Raw genomic sequence first — 19,944 nt, 5'->3', positions numbered from 1 at the left:
CTTTAATAGGCATGTTATCTGCATGATGAACAAAGTATAGCAACTTTCTCTTTCTTATGACTCTTCTATCACTTTTCTTTTTTCTTTTCTTTTTCTTTTTTCTTTTTTTTATTTCCACAGGGAAAAGATACCCCTTCACGTCTTTAGTCCCAAATACACAAAATTACGTGACTGGCACCATGAAGTTTCAGCACGTGCTCTTAATGTACAGTGATTTATGAGCCTTGCTCCCTCAAGCAGCCAGCACATACCTTTTCATTCACTTTTTCTTTTTTTCCGACTTCATAGCAAAAGCTGTATTAAGTTTGCCTTATGAAAAATAGAACCTTTTCTATACTTTTCTAACCATTTCCTGCTGTTGTGAAAACGAGGAGGATGAACACATTTTGTGCTAGTCGGTAGCTCACAAATGTTAAACCAAGAGAGTGTATCAAGGGACTAGATCTATTCAGTGGATTTATATCTGTTTCCATTGTTTTTTAGGGTAGTAACCTTAGAAAAGGAATTCTTTTCATAAGTTGATTTGGGTTGGTCGTTTGAAGCAGAGGTAGATGAGCAAATATTGTTCTTGTCTAATTTGAAAAATACATCCTTTATGTTACTGCATTTCTCAAGGTGACTTAAGTTCATTATAATGTCATGTTAAAAGTGGGTTGCAAATTATTCTAAGTAAGCAAATATGAGGAGGCAAGCTAAAACAATAAACAAGACTTTATTAGAACAGAGTTCATTATAGATTTGGGTATCTTTTAAAGAAGGTACTATTCAAGATGGTTATATGAAGAAATGAAAGCCCAGATTTGGCTCCTAAAAAAGGGAAAGAAGAGAATTCTGCGCCTATTTGCAGTGGGGAAATACAATGTTCTTTTGGTTTGGTTAATTTTTTAAAAACCATTCTATTTTCTACCAAAGGAAATATCTCTAAGCTTTAACTAGTAAGATATAGAAAAGATGGCCTTGCTTTATTCTAAATCAGAGGAAATGATCATAAAATAAATCACAATATGAATGATTCTTTATGTGACATCATAGAAATATTTTACTTAGTGATATAAACTATTGTGTGTTGCTGCTATTCCTAGAAAGCTCTGTTTTGGGCAATATAAGCAAGCTAAATTCCTGACCAGAAATGCTTTCTGTCTTGTAATATAATGTATTATATATTAGATCTGAATGCAATAATGAATGCATTTTGAAGTTTGGAAAAGTATTGTAATAAAGTTGCCTTTAACTTAGCTTTGTACTTGTTTTTTGTTTCCTTGAAGCTATTAACAATGCTATCCAAGGCTTCTTACAATATTACTTGGGTAAAATAAATAATTATCTTGACATTTCATTTGGAAAACATTTTTAATTCTGCGAGGTTGCTAAAATGTGAATGTGGAATATGACAGTGGCCCATATTCAGTTTTTCCTCCCCTGAATTTTTACATTATTTAACATATCTTATGAAACAGATAAGGTAAGTTAAACTATGGCACAACATAGAATCAGTCTTTGTGTAAAATGATTTCTGAAGAATATTGCCTGCATTCAAGGTTCTATTTTAATATTTTTCAGTTTTCTTCATTTTAATGTTATTATAGACTAGGATAACTGCCTGATAATTTGGAGAAATTAACATTAATTTCAGTTAGTGAATGATTACTATTTAAAATTTGGCATGCCAAATGCATTTAAAATATAATTCCAGGATTTATTTATTCTCATTTCTGCTATACTTCATAAGATAGTAAGATGTCTTTCTTGTTTTGCATTCATTCTTCTTCAGATACTGCTTGTGATTTTATGACCCTGACATCAGTCCCAGTTATTTCCGCCTCCAGCCTCTATAAGAAAATCTACTTTCTAGACCAGGCTTTCCTATACCTAGTAATTCCTCACTGATCTCAAAAGATGATGTTTCAAAGGTGATAGAATCAGATTCTCATGAAAATAAATGGTCTGGGAAGAGTAAACGTGGTATTTTCCACAAGAACCAAATTTCTAGAATAACTACAGAGTTGAAAGAAAGAACTATTAGAAAGTTTTAGGTAAATAAAAGAATATTTCCCTAATAAAGACAAGAGAATGTATATCAAATTTATAACTTGAAATAGGTGTAGATGAAAATAAAATTTAATTCCTTGCCTAGTTGAAAATAAAAGTATTTAATGTTGCATTGAAAACATGGACTTAGATAAATAGAATGATCCAAATTTGAGTATAAGAGTAAATGTTTAGTCAGGATCACAAAGGACATTCCATTTGACCTTGTCAGAGGTTGAATTCCTGCACTCAGTTAATCTCTTGGGACATCTTATATTCCTAGCTTAAAAGCTAGCCAAAAATTATAAAACCTTCTTGCAAAAATATTATTGTAAGTCTAGTGACTTAATTTATAGGTTGTTTTTGTTGTCTCTCTTATACAAACTGTCTTTATCATAGGCTTGTTTTTAATGTAAAATTGGACATTTACTTTTAAGAATTTTCAACATTTTTTTCTTAAAATGTTTTACCAGTCAGAAGATGAAATGTTTCCCACACAGTTAGTAGTTTTGTGACCTCGAAAAATATATTATCTGTGGAGACAGAAACATATTGTTTTGTGCATCATTATGTCCTTTAGGAAGACTCAGATCAAAAATAACTTGTTTACTAAATGTGTTGATATTTAGATAGAGACTAGCAGTCCCTTTTATTCAGATTTATTCAGAAATATAGAATGATTTTTTTCCAGAGAAATAATTGAGCAGTTATTGTTTCTGATGTGTATTTAAAATCATATAAACCATATTCATTCACCACCTGCATTCATTCTTTCACACGAATGATTGAATACTTAAATGCCAGGCACTGATATATTGTAGGTAATAACAGATAACTATATAAACAAGATGATCTGAGATATTGTGTTACCAAGATAAGAAGATAAGTTAAGTTAAAGGAAATTTGGCTTAAGCAGAGAGGGAATACGTAGATTGTGTGGACTTCTGAGATCACCTTAGTGCCATCACCTGAGAGATGAAAGGGGGTCTGTCATGTGATGTCTTGGGGTCAGTGTTCAGGACAGAGAAAAGGAGCATGGAAACCCTGAGGTGGAAAAAAGCCTGGCAAGCACAGAACAGAAAGGACAGAGTGGCCAAAGTGTGGTATACGAGAGGAAGCATGATATAAAAAGAAATATTTACGCACATAGTCAAAGAACTTATATTTCTGTTACTATCCACAGCATTTTAAATGGGAAGTTGTCGTATTATCATATCTAATCACTTTCAAATAAAATTAGAAAATGAAGAACCAAACAGGTTAATCAACTAGCTAAATAAAGTACACATACTCTCCTGGTTTGTGTCAACCCTGAGCATAGTTAGCAGTTTAATGCTTTTCCCACTGAGACCCCTTGAAGACCTAGAAAAAAAGGTGGCATTTAATACAGTATATATTGGTAACACATATGTGGGCAACAGAATACCTTGTAAAGCATATGTAAAGCTATTCAAAAACAAAACTTTCATGTATAAAAATTTGACAGATCTCTATTCATAATTTAGTGATGAATTTGACAGTTTAGTTCTCTTTATAAACCTGTCTGGAATTGTTTGGACTCATTCCTTTTTTTACCCAATTCAAGCAGTTCCTTAAACCAAATAAATATTTCCGTGCTTATTATTTCCAAAATAGACATCAACATTTAATTTAATTTAATTTAATTATTTTATTTTTGTGGTTAGAATAGTAAGAAACACGGAATGATAAGTTCTGTGTTTTAAATGCAGATTTGTAACTAACTGACTGACTACTTTCTGCTTCTGAGTTTCCACGTCCTTAAAGTATGAAGTTAGAATCAGTGGTGAACATGGTGATGCTCGCCCAGATGATGCTTCAGTGGAGGACTTGATACCACTGCTGCTGGGAGTGTAAGGGAGTAAGGTAGCCTTCGGGGGTCAGTGCTTCCACATAGCACCCGAGCTGCAAGACCACAGCCTTCATGGAGCTGTCCAAAGCAGTGAACTGATCGAAGGGAAGAGGAGGTGGAAAGCCTGGTCATTTCAGCCCTGATAGGGACAAATCAGAAGGACCATTCTAGATCCAGCGCTTCCTTTCTTTCTCCCACAGGTGTTGATCTTAACGGCACTTTTTAATAAACACCCTCCATGCTCAACTCTGTTTTGGGGTCTGCTTCCTGGAGAACCTGATCTTCAACAGAATCATAACCTTTCAGGTCCCCATTTGGATTTCAGTTGCACAGGTTCTCTTCAGTGTGGTTCTTGTCTTCATCTTCTCATCATTCACTCTGTCTTTATCATCTGTCTCTTCTCCGTAAATCTTCAACCCAGATTACAAACACCATGTAGGGAAATCATTAAAATGAAAGATCAGGTAAGTCAGCCTGAAAAGTATATGGAAGTCAAAAAGAAAGAATGTTTATTTGTTGATTGCATCGGACACATCCTGGGAGTAATGCCTGGATAAAAGCATTTAGAAATTACTCAGGGAAAATGATTGAATCAATGAAATGAGAAGGTTTAAAATGGAAAATTAAGATTAATTCTGAGTAAATGTAATAAACACTTGTAACTGGTAAGCAGCACTTAGTAAAATATTATATTTTTGTATGTTATATGCAACATTTTAGAATCAAGTGTATTAGTCATTTAATCAGTCACTTAAATTTCATTTAGCACCTCGCCGTTTTCTTCGCATCTTTAAAAGTTTACGTCTGGTTGTCTCTTGGGAGAGATGCTTCTGAGTAGCCTTTGGAAATGTATAGGGGGATAACATAGATATTACAAGGCCAGAGGGTGCTCCTGCGGGACTAAGGATTCTAAATGTGATACTCTGAATAATTCTATGGATGGAAGTGTCACCCTGCCCAAAATGCCAGGTGTTATGCACTGAGAATGACGCCAAGTGAAAATGCTCCCTATCCCAGGTTTTCTTACTTCTTCCTAAAACTCCAGCCACACATCTCAGCCACAGCGCACCACCCCACGGTAGAAGTCATCTCACTTCTGAAGTAACATACTTTATCATTCTTGCCCCTCTGGCACCTCCTTTTCTAATTTCTGTTATGGATATTTGTCTGCATGTCCTAAATCTCCAACTAGAGTATGAGCTCTTTGAAGACAAGAGTTTTTGTATAATAGTATAAATTCTAATAGGCATGGTATTTCTTCATGGATGCAGCTGTAGCTATGAAAAATAAGATCTATACATTCATCATATAAATCCATATATAAGTGGACATTTATTAGAAATGTATAAATATAATATAAATTTTAAAATACAAATACAGAAAAATACAAGTTCAATTTCAAATTGGGTGTTAGGATTGTAGGATTCATCTCTGGTAAACTACGTCTTAAATTAGACACTGTTTCAGTTCAGGCTGCCGTAACAAGATATTACAGACTTGGTGCCTTAAACAACAGAAATGTATTTTATCACAGTTCTAGAAGCTAGAAGTCCAAGATTAAGATGCTGGGTTGGTTTCTGGTGCTGCCTCTCTGTCTGGCTTGCAGACGCCACCTTCTTGCTGGGTCCTCACATGGCCTTTCCTCTGTGCACAGGAGAAGAGAGAGCTCTGGTGTCTCTTCTTATAGGGACACCAGTCTTCTTGGATTAGGGGCCTACTGTGTGACCTCATTTCACCGTAATAACCTCCTTCAAGGCCCTCTCTGAAAATAGTGTCACATTGGGGGTTAATTAGGACTTCAAGGTATGAATCGTGGGGGAGGGGCACACTTTAGTCCATAACATATACCAGCTACCTTTTACTCAATTTGACAGATTAGCATCTAAGAAAAAGTTATTTTTAAGTAGAATCACTGACTTGGACCCATATAGAAGCATTATTGTTACCTTTGTTGTGGTGACTCTTTTTCTACTTTGGATGACAGGTATTTGTCTCCATGTGCTATATATATATCCCTAATTAGAGTACAAGCTCTTTGAACACAAGAGTTTTAGTATCCCACCATATTGGTCACTAACTAGCACTAATAAGTGGTTACTCATTGTATATAATTGCATATTTCTCCAATTCCCTGATTGTTGAATTATAGGGAAACTGTTTACAGTATGGTATATATAACTTTTCATTGAATATAAATTCAGTATAAGGTACAGTTTTCATAAAAATACCATCGCACTAATATCTATACTGGAAGTAAAGTAGAATAATACCTAAGTTTAAAAGGAGAATTCTTGTGCTTCGGGCAGTCTGAGAAAAGTTGACACTTTTCTTCTATTATTATCTGTTTGTTAATAGTCATGGAAGACTTTAAAAAAAAATAAATGAAAATTTGTTTTTTCCTTTGTGTTTTTGGTCTGTTTCAACATGAATAGCTCAGTGACTCCTGTGACGAGACAACACCTGACTAATTTTGGAAACCGGTATATGAGAAGCTTAGTACTCTAATGGGAAAAACCAACAGAAATAATTTTACCATTACAAGAAAATGTTTGAAGTTGAGTGTACTCTACAATATTGATTGAAAAGAAACAACAGTCTTATTATTAGTAACTACTAATAATAGAAAACTAGTAATAATATGTGGCTTACCAACATAGAGAATATGGGAGGCCATAGAAAATTTCATTAAAAGATAATTCTTTTAAAAACATTTATACTTAAAATAAATTCTTTGTCAAGCACCACACAATTTATATTAAGTTAAATGGTGATTTTCTTGATCTCACCATTTTCAGAGGTTTTATTACATAGTAAAATATTTATCCAAGAAGCAATTAATTTTTCATATAAATTTTCTATATAAATAAGTATAAAGTAGTATTTTAGTTAGCAAAAAGAAATATAAAGTTGTCATTGTGAAAACATACTTTTTATCAGTCTTTTATCTCTTCAAGGAATGTTAGGTTTTGATTTTTCATGTATTAGGATTAAGAATTATAGAGATTCTCAATTTTCACAAATTTGAAATACTCATCAATGGAAAGATGACTGCCTTACCCTTTAGTAGGAAAACAGTTCAAACTCCAGTCACTAGTTACATTACACAAAACTGAAATAGTTATGAGGAAAAATACTCTTATACACTGTCCCATATCACTAAATAATGTCCACGTGATTCTAGCTGAAGGCCATCAGGACCAGATTTTAAGTTACCTCTTGAATAGTAACCTTTCATCTTTGTACATTCATTGAAAATTTAGAAAGCAGAAACTAGATAAATATTTCTAAATGTACCCTTTTTACAGCAGTTTTTTAAAAATTTTAGCTTGTTCAGAGATAGACAATCCACAGAAAATAAATTAATGAAGACATGGTTGCTGACCAGTGCCATGTCTTTATCATTGCTGTGTTTCACAAATATACTGGACTCTGGTTGCATATTCTTATTAAGACATGTTATTTGAATAAATTACCTAAAACTTCTATTTTTCATGAACTATGCAAAGAAATTAGGAACCATTCCTTAGTCTTATATTCTTAACATATTTTTATGGAGTAAGAATTAACAATTGGATTTGTTCCAAAGCACAGAACACCAAGACTTCCACAGCATAGTCTAAACTTAAAAAATAAAAATAAAACAATAACAGCCAGAATCTCTTAGCTGACACCATCATACACATTCCTGTAAAGTATGTTCACGAACTTGGAAAAAAGACCACAAGTTAAAAAAAATGGGTATGCAACCAAGCAATAATTTTGTCTATTGCGAAATCTGGAATATTTATAATTTACCTCTGTCATTTTCTGCTGGTGGACTGTACTGCCCCATGCAAATGATGGCTTAGTGACTAATGTAAAGGCCGCCATCTATTGAACATAAGTAAGCACTACACTTCAGTTCCTTGTGAGAATAGTACTTAAAACTTTTTGAAGCAAGAAACATAGTTCCTACCTACTCTGTGCATTTTCACGTGGAAATTGTTTAATTCTCTGTTTAGTTATGGAAATGCTTGTGTACTTTTCTTAAACTGGTAAGACTATTAGTTATACTTTTTTTCATAAAGATCTGTTTTCGTAAGATGCAAAAATTGACTTTCATAGTACAGAATCTGCACCAAGTTCCTTAGAAGTTTTATCAGACCAGCAATGCTTCCCTTATAATGCTGCTTCGATAAATTCTTTCCACGTCACCTCTAGAGAGGTAAATTACACAACAAATTTTATTGAATTGAACCAGAAAATAAAAGGAACTTAACTTCTTGACTAAAAACTCAATATTGAAGACACCTCCTACAGTTTACTTTCTGTTTTAACTTCAAAAGAAATCACAACTTTAAAAAATTAGGAGCATTCTTCACCACGATGGAAGGCTTTAATTTTCTACCTTTTGCCACTGTTGAATTTTACATATTTCAGTCATTTTGAAAGTTTCAGAAGCCCATGTTTTTCTACCTTTATGTTATGTGAAGGTGTGTTTATGATGATGGTATGATTTTATAAAAGAAAATTGAAATAATATATTACATACTATAAAACTTGACGGATGTGGATATTTAGGCATCTTAATTTTCCTGTTAGTCAAATTAAAGGACTATTTTCAAATTACCTTAATCTCAAAAGCATTCTGTTCAGGTCTTCTCTTTTGTATTTCTCTATTTTATGTCTATTAACAGGTATATGTTGAGTGTTCCTTCTATGTTCAATGTTATGATAGGTGTTCATCTTCCAGATGTACCTAATTGATTACTCTTTAAGAGTCTGTATTCATTTCTTTGAATAGAAGACCATGTTAAAGCTGGGATGACACCCCTGTAATTTTTGAGTTAATGGTACACATTTATTTTGTCTTTTCACAAGATATTCTTTCCCCAATATCCCAGCAGTTCATAAGAAAAAAATGTTTGCGAAAATTTCTTAAAGATTTTAATGGCTTCAGGTAGTTGTATGTCACTGGTTAGATAGTAGGTGAATTTGAGGTTTTAATAAAAAGAAGCAACATTTTTAAACTTGGTAGACTCAAACCAATAATAACAGTGCTAAGAGATTTGCTGATTTTAATAATAGATATTTGATTCCAGCACTGGAATCAGCAAATCTCTTAGCAGTGTTATTAGCAGGGATATTAAAGCAGTACTGCATGTATGTTAGAACACATATATCTATACGTGCAAAAAAACATTTAAATGTGAAAAATAAAACAACCAGACTACATTAATTCAAGAGATAAAAAAGTAAAAAGTGATGGTGTCAAAGGTTGTTATGAAATTGATAAATGCTCATTGTTGAAAGATATAAATAAACAAACAAAAATCACCCAAACCCAGAGGTAAATACTAAAAAGGTTTTGGTATATTTACATTTTGGAGGGAATTGAAGCCCCAGGGAGAAAGTGATTCTAAAATAAGCTCTCTGTAGTCTCTTTTTCTCAGTGATTTATAGTCCCAAGTATTTAGAGAACTTACAGATGAGATTTGCTAAGTAACACTATGTGTGTTGAAAAAAAAAATCCTGGAGACTGGGAAGGAAATAGAAGACTGGGAACAGATAAATACAGTACTGATTTTCAAAAAAGGGAAAAGTTAACTTCTAAATTATAAACTAGTTTGAACTTAAGGTCATCTGGAAAAAAGTCTAGAAAGCATTCTTAAAAGCATGACTAGAGACCATTAAGAAAAAGAGGGCAGAATTGCCAAGACCTATAATTAAGTTCTTAAGAAACAAGTCACACCCAGCTTAACACATTTTGAATAGATTGGGGGAAATGTTAATTTTAATAAGTCATCAAAATAAGACTTTTAAGATCCCATCAAATTTAAAAATGAAATTAGGCTAATAACTATCAAGTTTTTAGATTTATAACGGGTTGAAGGAGTTTAAAACCACAGGATATTTTTTAAAGTATCAATCAGCGACTTGGATGAGGACCTCTACAGCTTGCTGCCTAGATTTGTAGATATCATAAAGTAGGGAGAAATAGCAAACATGTTTCATAACTAGATCATTCTTCAGAAGTATATTGGAAGTCTAGGAAAATGGACCAAATTTAGTCAAAAAAAAGAAGAAATAAAGACAAATTTAATATGGTTATGTGCTGTTTGGATCAAATCATTTTACTCTTGTGGGACATATTTGGTTGGGTGAGATAAAGTTAACAAAAACAAATATAAAAAAATTAAGGATTTTAGAAGAAAATTAATCCATGTCCATTGTGTTAGTCATGTCATGTGGGTCCTAAAATTATAAGGCAAGCAGTAGTTTTATTCTGCACTAGTAAAATCTCACCTGGCATATATTATGTTTAATCCTTGGCATTAATTTCTGATGATTACATAGGTAATCTCAAGAAAATCAACTGAAAAATCATGGGACAATTAAGCTGTCTTTGGGTCACAGGCAATTATATCAGTAATTGATTGTATCTAATAACATACGCTGGTTTCTTGATCTAAATTCGTAGCTATGCCTTCTTCCCCAAACATTTTCCCTAATTCAGGCCTTAAAGATTAGTGGTGGCTTTTGCTTATGTTGACTATGTATTGCTTTGTAGGTTATATTCAGGAATTCAGATTGTTTTCCTAATAAGAAATGAAATACAGGATTTTAATCATGGGAGTAACAGCTGATGTAGTGTTGAAAAGATCACTTTAAATAGTATATGGAAAATTGATTATAAGGGAGAAATAATGAAAATAGGAGAGTAGTTATCTGTATTCTGTCAGTTCAGGCAAGAGAACAATAGCTTAGTCCATGGAGATACTAAAGGAGATGTAGAAAATTGGATGGGTTTGTATTTTAGAGGAAAAACTGACAGGAATGAGGAAATACTTGCGATGGGGGTGTGGGGGATAGATAATGGAACATTGCTGAGTCTGTGAATTTGGTAAGGATTTAGTCGGTAAAAGTCAATGAAATAGGTAAGAGTAAATTCAGTATAGTAAAACTAATAAAATCAAGAGGTAGAGGAATGAGTTAAAATCAAAGAAGATTAGTAAAATCCAGATTTTTAGATGTGTTATACTTGTTGATAAAAAAGTAAAGGTTTTGAGTTCTAGAGTGCATGACTAAGGTATTCCAAGCCTAAGATTTAATCTTAGGGATTATCTTTGAAGAGAAGAAGTCAAATTGAGCAGTCAGGTTATTCAGCGATTCATCATAGAATTGAAGTCATCGAGATAGATTGTGGGAAGGGAGTAAAGATGAAGGCAGTGAGCCAGGGGCTAAAGCAAATAGTGAGGTAGAGGCAAGACAATGCTTGGGTATAGATAGTGAGTGGGACAGTCTGATGACATGAGCCTCAATGGACTTGGGATTTTGGAGGATCAAAGGTGACTGATAATGTTAGAAACAGTAATGAGGAATTTGCATCATCTCTAGTTTTATAAACATATGGGGTGTGAAAGAAAAGGAACCTCTGTTTGAAAGGACTGCAAGAATGGTGTAGAATGATAAGAGGGTATAGTAGAATGAAAGAGGGTTTGTGAAGGCTGAGAAGGATGGTAAATTGATCAGATTAGGGGATACATAGAGCAGGAAAGAAGTAAGAGTCCAGGAGATGATGGATGACCCAAGGGGTTTGCACTTCTGGTTGTGGCAGGAAAACAAGGATGGAGAGTATGATGGGGTTGGTCCTCATGGTCTCTTAGAAGAAAGTAGGCACTAGAATGTAAACTCCATGAGGGCAGGAAGTTAAAGTGTGTGATAGAATATGTGAGGATGCTTGGCATAAAGTGGCGATTCAAATAATATGTTGTTGTTGAATGAATGAGTGAATGCACTAGTGATTGAATGGGAGAGCTCAGGATATGTGATTCAGAATATTTATCCTTGAGAGTGTGTGGTCCTCAGCTTTTGTTCTCTAATGCTGGCAGGACACTCATTGGAGCATGAGATTCTGTGGTGGCTTTCTCAAGACACCTGGCTTCTCCAAGGACTTGCAGTGGTTGGCTGTTGAACAGTAGGCATTCAGACAGATTCATTTATATTTTCAAAAAGGTTACAGATTTACTCAACATTATTTATTGAATAATGCATCCTTTTATTCTGAATCTGAAAAAAGTACCTTTATCATATATAAATACTTTTTATAACATTAGGATTACAAAATGGCAGATTGTTCCCTCTTAGAAGCTGTTCCTACCTGCTAGAAATCACCGAAGTCCATGATCCAATGAAGAAATTGATGATGCAAACTGAGAGAGGCTAAGGTTAGTGGTAAGTACCTTGCAAGTTACTGAGGGAGTCAGGCTTTTATTGGAGTATTGTTCCAAGTAATTTTTAAGTTGATATTATACCTTAAAATCTCCATATTACATCAATATTTTTATAGACATATGCTCATTCTTTACCTGTCTTATCTTTAGACCTCACATTATATTTTCTCGAAAGAGATCAAGGAATAGTATAGATAACTAAAGAGTTCACATAATATTAAGACAGGACATTTAATAAAGGTAAAATCATTAGGGAAAGCAATAGCAGAGAAGTACCTAAGAATTAAGGCAGAGTTTGAAAGGTTGAAGAAAATGGGATAATATAACAAAGAGCAAACTTTTACCCCAACACGAATAATGAGTTCAGAAATTTCCTGTTTTGTTTCCTTCTTTTCCTTGCTTCAGAAAAGTGAAAAGCGCCAAGAAAAATAATTTCTTTGAGTCAGTTCTTTTTTTCTTTGCTCTCACAAAAAGAGATTCTCATTTTGGGTGGTATTTTCACATTTGATAATTTGCTTCATAATCTTCTTTTAACCTCCAACAGTCAGTCTCTCTGCTCCTCTGTATAAAGCAAGGATGCCCCTACTTGCTGATTTTTAAATTCTCTTCAAGATGCTGTCCATAATAAATGTAGAATTAGCAAAGTCAAACAAAGTTTTTATGCTGCTATAGAAACAAAAGCTATTGAAATCAATTAATAAATTTAGCTTATAATTAAGAGTGCCAGAAATTTCCAACTGAGGTTTAGTCGATTTAATTTTGCAGAAGGGATATCATAGTTGCAAGTGAACGTAGTCACCATCTTTATTGTCAGGAAGCCTGTGGAGATACTCATTTTTCCAGACAATTAGCAGTTTCCTTGGCTAAAATAAAGAACTTTGCTATGCCAGTGAACCCTGGAAGTACAGAATGCAACTATGATCCTGGTATATTTCACTCTCTGCTTAGCAGTATTAGTGGCTGAATATTTGCTTTGTGGAAGAGTGAAAATGCCAAGGACAATTTATTGTTTTCTTGCTTTATCTTCTATAAAATACATATTTTAAGGTTTCTGAATTTCTCCTCTGACTGAAAACTTGCCATGTGGGGATGTAATAAGTCACTCTATTTGATTATTTTATATTTATATGGAAAGTGAGGAGGCATTGAAAATTTTAGTTGGAGACATTTTCTTGCTGCAAAAGAAAATTTTTTTCCCAGATATTTTAAACGTTAACCTTGGTGAAGAATTTATGTTTATTAGGTTTGCATATCATTCCACACAAATATGAATGAGCCAAATTAACATTTTGAAATTTTATTACTGCAACCAGGAATAGCCAAAGAAATTGTACCAAAAACAAATATATACAACTGAGACACAGAAGACAGGAGAAGAGTGGTCAGTTGGGTTATATACAGAGACTAAGTAAAAACATATGGGTACAAAAATATAACACTATATGATTCCACCTATATGAGGTATCTGAAGCAGTCAGACTCATAGAAACAAAATAGAATGGTGGCGGCCAAGGCTGGGGGGTGGGGGAAAGGGGAGTTTTTGTTTAATGAGCATAGAGTTTCAGATATGCAAGATGAAAAAGTTCTGGAGATCTGTTTCACAACACTGAATATACTGAGCTCTACTGAACTGTACACTTAAAAATCATTAAGATGATTTTTAGGTAAATTTTATGTTATGTATTTTTACCACAATAAAAACAAAGTGAGGAATGCAAATTATGTGTTGAATTTAGCGACAAAGAAGTCGTTAGTGACCTCAGCAAGAATATGGTTTTTAGAGGTTGGGGATTGAGGCCTGCTTGAGGTGGTTGAAGTGACAGGCGAGCGAAGAATGGAGACTATGTGAGGAAGCTGTTATTGTTTCACAGGATCTGGCCGTTAAGCAGAAGAGGAAAATAGAAGGTGATAGTACTTTTCTTCTTGTTTTTAAGGGAAACCATACAGTTTTGAATGGAGACATTAAAGCATGCAGTGGAGAGGTAGAAATGGAAAATGCAAGGGAAAGAGAGCTAGATCAATTAAGGCCCGTGAGAAAAACGGAGAAGATGGAGTACACGGCATAAGGCTGTTGCTATTTGATAGTTGCCAGGATGGGGAAAGAGTTCGCTGGTCCAGCAGGGTGGTCAGGATGGTAAGTTAGTAAGATGGCGGCTTCATACCTCCTTTACCCGCACAGATGGCTGTTGAGTTTCCTCATGTTAGCATAGATTGCATGATTGCATAGAAAGACTTAGTACAGAGATTGTGCAAAGAGAGGCACAATTACAAAGAAGGATAATGCACAAATGCTCTTTGTTCATTTTTCCTGAGAAAAGCAGGCCAAAAAGACTTGTGCAAGCCCAGTTCTCCAGACATGTCTGGGAAGGAGAAAGGCTTCATACCTCTCTGGTGAGAAATAAAAACTCACTTAAGTAACAGACAAAGCAAAAGGTCTGGCTGCTGCAGAGCTGCTATTAATCAGAGCTTCTTCCAACCCTAAGAGGAATAAATATTAGCAAATGACAGAACGAGAATAGATATTGATGTCTGTTCCATATTAAATGAGGTAGTTTAAGATTTTCTTAAGCCTAGTACTTTTAGAGATTACCTAAGCAAAGGAATAGGTAATAAGTGTGTAACATATGGGAAATGTCCCAAGTTCATTTGTTTGGAAATGTGGATATCTGGCTTTTGAAGGTTATTTCGTGACTCATATGAACTGTTTGCAATCTCAGGTGGCACTCATTTTCCAATCAGCATAGAGGTGTTGGCAGATTCAACTTCAACTTTCTTTTCTTACTTGCCCTTATTATACATTAATATGTAGACATTGATAATTCTTTGTAACTATTTTTTTTCTAAGAATACTGATAATTCTGTATATTATAAAGGACATTTTAAAAGATATTTTTGGAATTTTAGTCACTCTTTGAGATCAGTGATCTGTCTCTTCTTAGGCAGTAATATCTGTTTAAGCTGAATTACAGTATAGTCTCTAGAAGGTGCACAAGTGTTCCAAGAAATATATGTATATTGTGAGTGAGTTCTGATTTAAAAACAATAAATTTCATTCATGCATTAATTCAACAAATACTTATTTGTTGTTTACTTTATGGTAAGCACTTTATTACACTTCATTTATACCAGTAAATATCAGGTTACTTGGCCTTGGGGGTTCTAATCTAATGAGGGAGTCCAGATTTAAACAGATAACCACACAAATTGTCTAATTACAGTCATAACCAATTTTGTGAAGAAAAAGTACAGGGTGCTATGAATACGAAGCACATGACATGGGCAACCTAAAATGATTTGGGGAATCAGGGAGGCCTCCTGGAGGAGGTGACACTTAAGTTGAGGCCAGAAGGACACAAGGGAATTAACCTAGTAAAGGTGTGATAGGGAAGTGGGTATAGAAAGCAAGATGTAGTAGACTGAGCAGCAGAGACCTTGAGGTGGGAAGAAGCTTGACCTGTTTCAATGGAGACTTTGTGGACTGAAACAAGCCAGAGGGAGAGGAAGAGCTTAGTAAGATAAGGCTGGAGAATAGGTAGTACAGGGTCCCAGTTGTCCTTAGAGCTGTGTTGGAAGGTCTAAGCAACAGGCAGGCATGGATATCTATTGATAAAAGTTTACTCTGGTAGCTGTGTGGATACGATATTCTCTAAGATGCATTCTCTTCTGTAATGATCCGGTTCAACTCTCTGTAGCGTGAAAGTAGCCATAGACATATGTAACTGAATGAATCTGGCTGTGTTTCATACAACTTTATTTACGGTTGCTGAAATTTGAATTTCATATAATTTTCATGTGTCACAAAATATTCTTTTTCTTCTTATTTTAAAAAAAACATTTAAGAGTATGAAAACCATTCTTAGTTCCTAGGCCATACAAAGACAGATAGATATCAGGCTGAATTTGGCTGGAGAGTCAGATTTGCTGACCTGTTATAGGACTATATTTCTTATCCTGGTAACTTTTTCTTTCCTACCTCTTAAATGATATTTTAGTTCTACCATGACATTTTTCCTAAGCTGTCTACATTTTCCCAACATTCTGGTAAATGTATGACCAATACTAAATAAAAAATGGGACTGTAACCTCTTTTTTCCTATTTCTTTATCTCAGTGTTACATTTTACATTTGAAAGTCAGTATAATATGACTGACCTAGTCTTTTTTATATACAGTCTTTTTAATTTTTAATAGTGGGTAATTTTGTATTTTTTCCTATTTATTTTGGTGTTATGCTCAGTGACTTTCTTCTTTTAATCCTCACACTGAGTTTTTCATCTTTTCTTTACCTGGTAGTAGTTCTTCTAACATTTGATCTTGGCATTCAAAGGAAAAAATGGTACAGGCATCAGAAAAACAAAATAAAAATAAACAAAGGAACACAATTGCAGGCAAACATTTTTGTTGTATGAATAGCTAAAATACTTTATTTATATCAAGGTAAACAACATTCAAATAATTTCAGATCTATACACACAACATTCTGATTTGAAAAGAAATTCCTAGGTGCTTTTTTGTAGTATATGATTTAGGCAGCCGCCCCACAAGATGCTGGAAAGCATTATGTAATGGAAATGGTACAGACAGACCTGGTTCAAATTTCATCTCACCCTGACTAGGCGTATGATATTGGACAACTTAATTTCTTGGAGCCTAAGTTTCCCTGAAGCATGCAAAATACAGTATATGGGAATTCCCATCCACCTTTCTTCCCTGGTAAGCATAATCTTTTATCACGTGGAATTAGCCATGTTAAAAAACAATTGGATGTAAAACAGCCTGTTGTTGGTTGTGGTGAGGGTGTTGGTTTTGGTTTTTACCTTATACAGATAGGAAGCTGAAAAAAAAAAAAAAACTAGCAATACTCCCAAAGTGAAAGCGATGTACATTTGAAAGGTAGTATAGGTGATAAACCCAGTACTTTTTATTAATATTTCCTTTGCCTTGTTTATTTTACTTCTGAAAACTTAGGGTTGACAGTTCTCTGGAAGACCTACCTAAGAGTGGACCTCACCCGCCTGCAACTGCTCAGGTTTTACATATTGGTAGCCAAGTAGCCACACTTTCTAAAGTAACTACGTATTCTAGGTAGAGTTTTTCTTCTTGGTATGTCTAAATTTTAATGCTCGTGGTGAAATTAAATACTAAAACTGTTTGACTAAAAAGAAGAAAGTGATCATAGATTACAGAACTGACATCATTAATATGTAGACAAGAAAGCTTGGCACTCAGCTTTAGAACACCGCTTTACACTGCTTTTTATATTTTTCATTTTTTGTTTAGATTCTAAGTTCTAATGTAGAGTCAGGAAATCTGTGTCTTTCATTTATTCACTGTGATTTGGAAAGTCAGCTCTCTTGAGTTTGTCATAAGTGTACTAAAGCATTCAACTCTTAAAAAGGAGCGACAGAGATCGTATGTTCCAGGTACTCAGACATATTCTAAAGGGATTCAAGTTCATTCTTATAAGATTTTGCTGGACTCTGGTGATACTAAGTCCTTTTATGTTATTATTTGTGATACAATATGATAAAAGAAATTCACTACCATTTCTTTTTCTTCTTAAAGGAAAAGGATAATTTAGCTGATTTATTTTTTAGCTGATTTTTTTATAGACAAGTTCCTAGTTCTTATTTGACATTACTTCCCCCAAATAGTAGCCATTGCCTCAAGCGTTCAGCGTAATTGAGAAACTCGGAGTTGAATCACTTGGTAACTTTATTCTTCCACTTTGCCTGACATTCATATTACCCTGCTCTGCCACTAATAGCATCTTTCTTTTTTCTTTCCAGCCTCATTTTTTTTTTTTCTTTTTAAGCCATTCACAACAGTTGTTAAAACATATCCTGGTAAAACATATCCTAGTCATACAGTTCAATTAAATTATAAACTTGCAAAAAAATTATACTTTAAGTTAAACAATTCTATATAATTTGTTTTAAAAAGTGGCTTGCCACCATTTCTTAATTTGCCTTCTACTTATTTGTAAAGTTATAACTAGTAGAACTGGGAATAATGGATTATCAAATTCTTCTGACAGGGAGAAAAGACTTATGTCAGCCCTCACAGCCTTAGATGTCTGCGTACTCATTAACCTTGGATGAGTTTGGCACATAATTACTTTATGTTGGAAGTGACCACTTTCGCATACTTTGAAAAACAATGATCATGGTATAGTGAGGATGTTCATTAATAACTTGTACTCATAAATGAAGAAGAGAGACAACAAATTTCACACTATGCATTTTAGACTTTCTTTTTACTTAATAAAAAAGAAATTCTCAATTCCAATTTGATAACTAATTTGTTAATCATTACAAATGATTGAAATGTTGATTGCTATCCAGGTGTTTGATCTTTTCTAAAAGACCAAAGAAAAATAATTATTATTTTAAGTAATGAGAGTTCTGAATATAAAATTTCTTACCAGCATTTTTGAATCTTTATAGAGCTAATTGAAAATAGAAATATAGAACATCTGCAGGGAAGGTGATGTTTCCATCATACTCACTGTAACTGCTTTTTATTTTGCAAAGGCATTTACCCTTCCCAAATAGCTTTTCTCTCAATATCTTAAATGTTATTTCTTCTTCTTAGTAATATATATTGCTGCTTCTGAATAGGCAGCCGATTGTACCTGCTTTTCTTGAAAACATTAAAATGTCAGGCTGTGGGAATTTATCATCTCTAAGGTAAAATGCTTAACATAGAGACATTTTGGAAAACTCCACATAACTCTCCTTCCTTCTCTGCTTATAGAAATTCAAACTTCATGTTTAGGTTTATTTTCTACTTATTTGTTGACAAATCAATCTTCAAATGTGTGTTGTTATATGATAGTGATTTGATTTTAAATAGAATTAGAGACAGTGAACTTAAATACATTCAAAAGTGTTTGTATCTCAAAAGCCAGTTATTATAGAGGATCATATGTCAAATTTTAATTTCTGAGAAAAATCATAGCAATAGTAAACAACCTCAACTTCTATTATATTTCTGACACATTACATTTGTATGTTTAAATATTAATACAGGATGGTTACTGCCTTATCTTTATTATGCTACCTCTTCTCATTTTCCTTTTTATTCCTCTCTTCTCTTTTTCTTTCCCTACCTATTAATTTAAGCAGCTCCACAAGAAATGTGGTGACAAGTTCTTTGGAAGGTTTTCGAAACTTTTCTACCTCTTCTCCTGCTAGATATAGTGCTGCAGTTCTGAGCAGTGCAGCTGCTACTGTGTCTGCCGTTATTGCCGCAAAAACCAGGTAGAACTACATGTACGGTGTGTGTCTGATGTGATCCCAGAGCTTCACCATCTTAAAGTCACCTCGAAGAAAACATATTCATTCGAAACAGCCACAGCTCTGTTATGAGATCTTAATCATATTGTGGACATTTTGTCTAGATTATAGCTACATCCCATAATGTTTATTACTGATTTTGCTTTAAATCATGCTTTTATCTTTTTCTATGATTGCCACTTATATATGATACTTCTCAGTTCCATGGATTATTGCGTGTTGTGTGCCTGTTGATTTTTGGGGCTTTATAATGTTTGGTTTTTATATCTGGAACAAAATCAAGGATGTATTGGTATTTTAAATGTCTGTTGGTTTTATCTTCTCCCACAAATTGATTATATTTGAGGATGATCTAAAACCTAATTATTCTTTGCGACACCCCTTCCTCCCAATTTTTGTGGCGTTTTGTTTATACCTTATTTTATTTTTGTGGTGTTTTGTTTATACCTTATTTCTAGTAGTCTTTTATAGCTTTAAATGCTTTCTAAAAGATTACATTGACCAGTTTTGGTGAAAATTTAATCAATTCTATATTA

The 19,944-nt window shown here is 33.8% G+C and overlaps 1 protein-coding gene across 7 annotated transcripts in view; it reads left to right on the top strand.

The window, feature by feature from the left end:
- Positions 1–19,944, top strand: part of PDLIM5 (PDZ and LIM domain 5) — a 192,875-nt gene that overhangs the window by 126,259 nt on the left and 46,672 nt on the right. The window contains exon 8 of one of the 7 annotated variants that reach the window (XM_023528424.1): positions 121–1,235. The exons of the other annotated variants lie outside the window; for them this stretch is intronic. Coding sequence (XP_023384192.1) covers positions 121–214 — 94 coding nt within the window. The 3' untranslated portion in view covers positions 215–1,235. Of the gene's footprint in view, positions 1–120; positions 1,236–19,944 lie in introns of those variants that run through there. 7 annotated transcript variants of the gene reach the window in all.

This window comes from Pteropus vampyrus, unplaced genomic scaffold (assembly GCF_000151845.1).
Source record: "Pteropus vampyrus isolate Shadow unplaced genomic scaffold, Pvam_2.0 Scaffold25, whole genome shotgun sequence".
In the NCBI taxonomy this organism is placed as follows: Eukaryota; Metazoa; Chordata; class Mammalia; order Chiroptera; family Pteropodidae; genus Pteropus; species Pteropus vampyrus.
This window is presented reverse-complemented; position numbering and strand designations above follow the sequence as displayed.